This window comes from Littorina saxatilis, linkage group LG3 (genome assembly GCF_037325665.1).
Source record: "Littorina saxatilis isolate snail1 linkage group LG3, US_GU_Lsax_2.0, whole genome shotgun sequence".
Taxonomy (NCBI): Eukaryota; Metazoa; Mollusca; class Gastropoda; order Littorinimorpha; family Littorinidae; genus Littorina; species Littorina saxatilis.
In genome coordinates this window covers 75,085,563-75,094,479 of record NC_090247.1, presented here as the reverse complement: position 1 = coordinate 75,094,479, position 8,917 = coordinate 75,085,563, and the positions used below count along the sequence as shown (strand labels likewise).

The window sequence follows — 8,917 nt, the reverse complement described above, 5'->3', positions numbered from 1 at the left end:
TAGTTAACTACGATGCGTGAAAAGAAATGTACGGGCAAATGAATGTGTAATGGTGAGTGTGTAAATACATAAAGCTAGTAGATCTGGAGATGACTGGGTCCAGCCAAAGTGAATGAAAAGCTTTTTGAGAATGGATGAATTTATTTATGCATGAGATTGAACCTGCATGCAACATGATGCAAGATATATGTGGTTAACATGTGAAAAGAGAGTGTGAGATATATGTGGTTAACATGTGAAAAGAGTGTGAGATATATGTGGTTAACATGTGAAAAGAGAGTGTGAGATATATGTGGTTAACATGTGAAAAGAGAGTGTGAGATATATGTGGTTAACATGTGAAAAGAGAGTGTGATATATATGTGGTTAACATGTGAAAAGAGAGTGTGAGATATATGTGGTTAACATGTGAAAAGAGAGTGTGAGATATATGTGGTTAACATGTGAAAAGAGAGTGTGAGATATATGTGGTTAACATGTGAAAAGAGAGTGTGGGATATATGTGGTTAACATGTGAAAAGAGAGTGTGAGATATATGTGGTTAACATGTGAAAAGAGAGTGTGAGATATATGTGGTTAACATGTGAAAAGAGAGTGTGAGATATATGTGCTCAGTCTCTTGGGTGGTCTTTTTAGACAGGTTCCACTGGATCCTTATTCGAGTTAAAGCTCTACGACCCTGTGGAGACCCTTCAACGGACACTTTCTGTCTGAGCAAATGTGAAAAGAAAGTGTGAGAAACATGAAACAAGAACCAATGGAGTGAGTGTCTGGAAAGACAACTCACATATTTGTGTGGTGACAATTGCCATGTCAGTCAAGGATGAAGAGACAATCTTGTTGATCTTCCAAATTCAATTTCAACCATGTATGCTGGGGGCAGGCTAAGATTACTTGATCATATTTTAGAGGTGGAGGTTAGGATGCGGGGGAAGGGAGATGAAGATGGAAGAGAAAGGGATAGCTGGGGCTGTGTCTTGATGGAAGAGAAAGGGATAGCTGGGGCTGTGTCTTGATGGAAGAGAAAGGGATAGCTGGGACTGTGTCTTGATGGAAGAGAAAGGGATAGCTGGGGCTGTCTTGATGGAAGAGAAAGGGATAGCTGGGGCTGTGTCTTGATGGAAGAGAAAGGGATAGCTGGGACTGTGTCTTGATGGAAGAGAAAGGGATAGCTGGGGCTGTGTCTTGATGGAAGAGAAAGGGATAGCTGGGACTGTGTCTTGATGGAAGAGAAAGGGATAGCTGGGGCTGTGTCTTGATGGAAGTGCTATGTTTTGATTGATTTGCTGTGTTGTATACATTCTCTATTTGCAAGGAATGCAATTAACTGATCATTGTACCCCCGCGGGTTAGGGGGAAGAATTTACCCGATGCTCCCCAGCATGTCGTAAGAGATTCTGTTTCTCCTTTTACCCTTGTTAAGTGTTTCTTGTATAGAATATAGTCAATGTTTGTAAAGATTTTAGTCAAGCAGTATGAAAGAAATGTTAAGTCCTTTGTACTGGAAACTTGCATTCTTCCAGTAAGGTCATATACTGTACTACGTTGCAAGCCCCTGGAGGAATTTTTTGATTAGTGCTTTTGTGAACAAGAAACAATTAACAAGTGGCTCTATCCCATCTCCCCCCTTTCCCCGTCGCGATATAACCTTGAACGGTTGAAAACGACGTTAAACACCAAACAAAGAAAGAACTGATCATTGTTGTGTTAAGTGTGGGTGAAAAGAGAGTGTGCTAGTCATTGAGCGATTGATGCGTTTTGTTCTGCGTGTGGATTGCTCAACACCCGTACAACATGTTACATTACATTTACAATCGGTCAATCAAAATTAATGACTGCATTTATATTTAGTTCTTGAACTAGTGCATTTTAACACAAGCTGTTTAATGATTGAATACATATAGAATGTCAGGTGTAACTTTGATCAAAGAATATTTTGACCAGTCTGTACAGAAGTGTGTTTTTGAAAGAATGCCATTGTCCATCATTTATGTGTTAATTTACCCTGAAAATGGAATTGACAATGACAGAAATTAAATTGTTTATCACTGATGATGATGTTGTTGTTGGGGGTGTGGTTGTGTGCGAGTGTGTGTATGTGTGTGTGGAGAGAACACAGTTCTGCATACACAGTACCTTTATAAATGAATTATGAGACAGAAGCTGCACAGAAACAAAGAAGCAAACTAAACTGCAAACCAGCAGGCTGCTTTTCTTAAGATCTGAGAGAAAAAAATGCTTGTGAGCTGTCTTGTCATTTTTATTACATATAAAAAAAGGTATTCTCTCCTTCCTCTTCTCTTCCTTAGTGAAAGTATGTACTTGAAGTTGAAATTGTGCTAGAATGTTTGGACTAATCAGAAACTCAAAAATGTAGGTCATATCTGTCCAACTGTTAATGCATCAGGTGACAGTTACAGTTTGATGGAGAAAACACTGAAAATAGTTCTTAATACATCCAATGCAAATTTAGTCTGTTGAAGGAATTTGGTACATTTAGACGAAAAAAGCCAAAAACAAACAGCACTTTTGACGACAGGTACTTTGAAACAAGTCTGATGTGTAACTTTCATTGCCTTGTTTTCTTTACTGTTCAAGTCTGTGGTGTATCTTTGCTTTCAATGATTGTCAAATTTATGTGAAGGATATAATGCATGCACATGCTGGCCAATATGCACACATACAAAACCAAAACCGACAGCATCAACAAAACTTTAACTGAATAAAATGTCTATAAGCGTATAGCAAACAACACACTTTATTCAAAGGACAAGTGTTGGTTTTTTTGCAGCTTAAAGGCATACTAACGCACTCCCGTGTTTACAAAGTGTAGTTTGCCCACAATCGATGTCAAACGCACCATAAGACCATATAATGACGATCCGTCACCATGCGCGGACCATAATACATGCATTACAGCTTGTTCTAGCCTCTGAAAAAGTGAGGATGTCAACAAAGCCGCGGTGTTCTCTCCCTTGCATCAACGTTACATGTGTTGCCAAATCTATAAATAGGACGATCCAGATCAAAATGAAAATTCAAATATCTCAACATTTAAGGGGTCCTAGACCACAATATTTTGCAGGGAACTTAATTTAGTCTGTCTCCAGCTGTTGGTAAAGCAATTAGCGTGTATAGTCATCGAGTACATATGGCTTTAATGTAAAAAGGGATCCATAATTCCTGTCAAAATGTCTGATAACAATCTTCAGTAACAGATGTAAGCTTGCAAATTTTTTGAATGATGTATGAGCTGATATATTCGAAAGCAATCCAGTTTTAGAGGATACAAGAAATGCATAATTCACATTCGATTAGTCTACACATTAGCATAGGGTTGGATGAGGGGGGGGGGGGGGGGGGGGGGGGGGGGATGAGAGTGTGCTCTTTTCAGCTGTGGTGCAAGGGAGGTAACTCCAAGTTCTTGACAAAATCGTCTGCCACAATGAGAAAGAAACAGCACGGCTCAATCATGTAAATTTTGCTCTATGAAATTCAGATAACGAGACCCCATTCCGGATCAATGCTATGAGTGAAAGCGAGAAAATACAACCGCTCCAGCGCCAGCGGAGGGCCACGGCGAGCGGGCGACAGCGGCATTGCATTAAAAAAAGAAGCGTTGGCGAAGCGGAGCACGACTGTGAGACTGCGCTGGGCGGTAGGCAGGGAGCTCATACATGATGCATGAGCGCTAGTTGGCCGTTGCGGCTTGCATTGATTATGGATGCAAATGAAATTCATTTCCCCAAATATTCATGGCGGTGTCGACATTCTGACACAGGCTTGAATATACAGCTCATATCGCTTCTGGTTGCAGACCGGGTCGGCCGAAAACTGAAGGTAAGGTTGAAATGCGTGCTTCAGGGCTAGAACTGTTGTGTTTTGATGCCAGCCTTTTCAGAGCCTCTTTGAACTTGAGCCAGCAACACGTGTGCGATCACAAAATTTTGAATCGTGCTGTAGAATTTAGATGAAAGTGGATCGATGCGAAATGGTGGATCCTGTGCCCGAAAGACACAACCTTGAGCTATGAACGTTCTGCAGCCTTCTTCGCAGGATGCGTCTGCAAGGGTTGTTCCACAGGTGACTGTGTACATATATATTGGTAAGGTAAATCCCTAGTGGGGTAGCCTAAATACAGCCCCTTTGTTTACATTGGATTCACAGATTGGCCAAGCAAGTTAGATGCGACGACTTATAGCTTCTGTTATATTTTAATGTACTCCATAATTATGTGATTAAAAGCAGTCATGTGAATCTTGCACTAGCTTTCATTATATTGACTCAAAGCTTTGAAAAACATTTGTGGCCAGCACTGACATTCAACAGTCATGTAGATTTACATACACCGTTTGTGTGCTGCTACTTATTGCCTGTTGTATGACATTAGTAGGGATTAGTATTTAGATGAACGGTAAAAGGAGAGGCTAGGAAGATTGTCTTTGAAGGAATTTTTGTCATATGTTTGGGTTGCATTTTGTGTATTTATAGACACTTATTGAACTTAAGAGTCAGGGAATGGGTGGTTAGTAGTGACTCATAACTGACAAACCCCGAACGAACCTGGCCTGACTGGATTTAAAGATGTTAGTTTTTCAGCACATCAAAACTTAAGAAAGAAATAAAAAGTAAAAATGAACGCTTGTAAACATTTTTTAAAGTATAAAATCCTCATCTGTTAATAATTGTATTATATTCTCTGTGAATAGCAAATTTGTTTTTTAATGGTGCAGTCAACATACACAGCTTTACCGATTAGAGGGGGAAAAAAGGTGAGGAGGGGGGGGGGGGAAGGGGAAGAAGAATACTAAGAAGAAGAACAAAAAAAGACTTGTAATCTGTTTAATAAAGTAAGTTTCTGTGTGTGTTAATTTTTATCATCATTGTTGGGGCGGGGATGTAGCTCAGTCGGTAGCGCGCTGGATTTGTATCCAGTTGGCCGCTGTCAGCGTGAGTTCGTCCCCACGTTCGGCGAGAGATTTATTTCTCAGAGTCAACTTTGTGTGCAGACTCTCCTCGGTGTCCGAACACCCCCGTGTGTACACGCAAGCACAAGACCAAGTGCGCACGGAAAAGATCCTGTAATCCATGTCAGAGTTCGGTGGGTTATAGAAACACGAAAATACCCAGCATGCTTCCTCCGAAAACGGCGTAAGGCTGCCTAAATGGCGGGGTAAAAAACAGTCATACACGTAAAATTCCACTCGTGCACAAAACATGAGTGTACGTGGGAGTTTCAGCCCACGAACGCAGAAGAAGAAGAAGAAGATCATCATTGTTGTGTTTATTTTTGTTCCAGCCGTCATGCTGCAGTCAGCCATGTTTAACCAAGCTGCTGCTGCAGTCAACACTTCAGCTTCCCTGACACTGCAACCCACCGCCACCACCGCAACCTCTGACCCAGCGGTCACAGCCGCCAGCCAGGCATTGCTGCTTCAGCAGTTCCTCTCAAGGAACGTCAACCCAGATGCCCCTTTCTGCAGCACACAGTATCCTTCCTCTCTGGGCAACCCTGCATCCATACTCCCATTCCTGACCGCACAGGCCAACAGCGTTTTTTCCATCGCCTCAGGAAAAGAAGGCGAGGGTTTTGCGGGTGGGTGTGTTACTACCACTTGTTCTTCAGAAACCGGCGAAAAAAGCACAAACCAGGCAGGTCCCAACCTACCTTTTGGGCTTGATTTAGGCAATGGGTGGAAAGTGGTAGGGCTAACTTCGCTGGGTGATGCGACCAACCAAGCGTCGAAACCATTAGCTGCAGAGTCACTGGGAGGGCTGGGTGCAGTGTGCTCAAATGCTGATGTTTCCAACATCCAAGGGTATACCACAAACGTCTCATCGGTGGCAAGTCCACTGTCCTCTGAATGGAAAATTGTCGGCTTGACCTCACTAAGCAACAGCACCTCGACTGAAGTAACTGCAAGTTCCAGCATCTTGGGGGATGATGAAAAGACAGCAGCTAGTCCTATAAAGATCTCACATTTTTCAGCGGGAATACCAGCATCTGCCTGCATCAGTTCCCACAATTCTGGGCTGGCAGGACACCAAAGTTGTCAGGGCGCAGACACCACTGGCCCAGTTCACACAGATCGTGCGTTACCATCCCTGGTCAATCTGGCGGCTGGGAATAGTGAGTGGAAGATTGCTGGAATCACGACCTTGCCTGTACATTCTGGGGCATTGACAGCAAGCAGTGGGATGGGGAACGACACTACCAGCACTCATGCAGACACTCCTAATCCCTCTGTCATTCCAATGACATCTGCTGCTGATACTTCACAGTGGAAGGTGGTGGGTTTAACGTCACTTAGCTCTCCCCCACCACCTCCTCCTCCTCCTGCCCCCATCGCCCCCGTTCCTGTTGTCATGGCAACAGCATCTCCTCTCGTTGCCATGCCGATGCCTTCAATGGTGATGGGAAGTGACGAGGGATGGAAGGTGGTGGGGATAATGCCACTGCCGCAGAATGAAGAAGCCTCGGCGCCCAGTCTGGGCAAGTCTCAGAGAGAGAACGCGGCACAAGGATCTGATGCTGGCATGAAACCGACAGGCACAGCACTAAATGAGACATGGAATTCCCACTTGATGCACAGGGCTTTAGACAAGGCAGTAGATTTGTCCGCCAACAGCAACACAGCACAGGTGCCACACAGCAGCTCACTCGTGAGACCCAGACCATCGTCTATGCTGACCCGTAACACCCACAACCGAGTCTGGCCGACCCTCCCGACCCCCAAGAAACGGGAAGACCCGAATCATCCGCTGTCCTTTCTGAAGAACTGCAGCAGGCACTTCCGGAACACCGTACTGAAGAAGAACACAGTGTCCACTATGCTGGAGCTGAAACGAGCTTTTCAGAGCCAGGGGGAAGAGGAGAAGATGGTCACCTTTCTGGGCAAGAAGAAAGTCTTCACGCTCGACAAGCACGGTCACAAGCAGGAGCTGTTTTCTCCACACAGACACGACTCGAGGCCCTCGTGCCACAGTGAGAAAGGAAATCAAAATCTGGAGCAATCGGCTATGTTTTCGGGACCGGACGATAAAACAGTGCTGGCCGACTTGTACAGAGGTCAAACGGAAGTTCACAGTGCTGGCATAGAGTCAGCAGACAGTTGCGTCTTTGAAGGCTCAGCGGTAACTAGTCATGACAGTGAAGACGGACATCACTTATCTCACCAAGTCAGAGCTGAAATGTCTTTGGACAGCTGTTTACGGGTGATTAAAGCTGAAAATGGGGAAGAAGTAATGAGCATTGGAGCCTTCGACAGTGATAATGTGAATCTGACGAACGTTGATCCGTGGGGTGTGTGTACTGACGAAGATCTGGGTCAAATCGCAGAAATGATGTCCGACAGGGGAGAGAACAAGATCTCTCATTCGTCATCTCGGAAGCGCAAGTTATCCACTCCTCGCAAAATGGTGCAATAGTCTCTAAAGAGGCACATTTCTGATTAAACCTGCCCTTTTTTTTTCTAGAGCATTCTGAGAAAAAAAATTGTCTGAAGATTTGCTTGTAACAGGTGAAATGTGATGTGGTGTCATGTGGTTATAACTTACTCCTTGAAGAGTATTTGGCATTTCTGGTGATTATTCCTTGAGGAGAATTTGGCATTTTTTGTAATTATTCCTTGAAGAACATTTGGCATTTCTGGTGATTATTCCTTGAGAATTTGGCATTTCTAGTGATTATTCCTTGAGAATTTGGCATTTCTGGTGATTATTCTTTGAGGAGAATTTGGCATTTTTTGTAATTATTCCTTGAAGAGAATTAGGCATTTCTGTTCTCCTGAGATGAAGCAATTGTTAAATAAGTGCCGTTATTATTTTTTATTCTAATAAACTTAAAGTGAAATTATGGTGTTTTTTTCAAACTGAATTGTTTGAAGATGATTTATTTTTGACATTTTATATATGCAAGAAAGTTTAAGTAACTGTGAAGTTGATGAATTCCTCAATAGTCAAGCAGCCACACAGACACTAACACAGTTTTTCTGTGTTTTTCTTTTACTTAGTAGGTTCAGTGGTAAAGAACTATGAACTGTCAAACTTTTAGTATGGTATGGAGAGTCGAATCCAGTCTTCAACTGTTCTTCTAGTAAGCAACTTATCGAGCATGCCGTCTGTGGTTTTTTTTTGTGGTTTTTTTTGCATGCTTAGTTTCCTCACCCTCTTTCAGCAGTCATCAAGCCCATGTCGCCCTTAAAAAAAAAAATCAAAATTATGATTCCAAATTTAGCATTCAACAACTTGAGTTTGAGATCTGTATCTATACAGTTGTGTTGAAAAAAATTCCTTCCCCCCTTTTTTTTTCATTTTCCAAACCATTTTGTGGCATATATGTATGTGTGCATTAGTGTATGCATGCGTGTGTGTCTGGTCAAAGTTTGCAGTTTGAAAGGTTGTATTGAAAATTATGAAACTGGTGGAATGTTTTAGTTTTGTCCCATCAATGTAAATTTGTAACTCAAACAAGAAATCCTGCCTTTGGAGAGAGAGAGAGAGAGAGAGAGAGAGAGAGAGAGAGAGAGAGAGAGAGAGAGAGAGAGAGAGAGAGAGAGAGAGAGAGAGAGAGAGAGAGAGAGAGAGAGAGAGAGAGAGAGAGAGAGAGAGAGAGAGAGAGAGAGAGAGAGAGAGAGAGAGAGAGAGAGAGAGAGAGAGAGAGAGAGGTGTCTTGAGTGACAATAAATGTTTGTGTGTGCGTGTGAAAGTTTTTAGCTAATGTTTGTGCATGTTAGGTTTGATTGACCCTCTGTGTGTTTGTGTGTGTGCAAGAGAGAGAGACAGAGAGAGAGTTTTCTGCAGAGAGTAGATAGGCAAGTTGTACGTTTTTTTCAAGGGCATGCAATATGTGTGCAATCTCATCGATTCTTGGTACATTTCGACAACTGCTTTTCTGTGTTTTAGTAAGACGTACAGG

General features: G+C 42.8%; 1 protein-coding gene across 1 annotated transcript; it reads left to right on the top strand.

Moving 5' to 3' along the window:
- The first annotated feature begins 3,464 nt into the window (after positions 1 to 3,464).
- LOC138963265 (uncharacterized) lies at positions 3,465 to 8,350 on the top strand. The gene is made up of 2 exons (XM_070335331.1): positions 3,465 to 3,840; positions 5,300 to 8,350. Exon 2 carries the CDS (start codon positions 5,305 to 5,307, stop codon positions 7,426 to 7,428), a length of 2,124 nt encoding a protein of 707 aa, XP_070191432.1. The 5' UTR covers positions 3,465 to 3,840; positions 5,300 to 5,304; the 3' UTR covers positions 7,429 to 8,350.
- Positions 8,351 to 8,917: the final 567 nt, after the last annotated feature.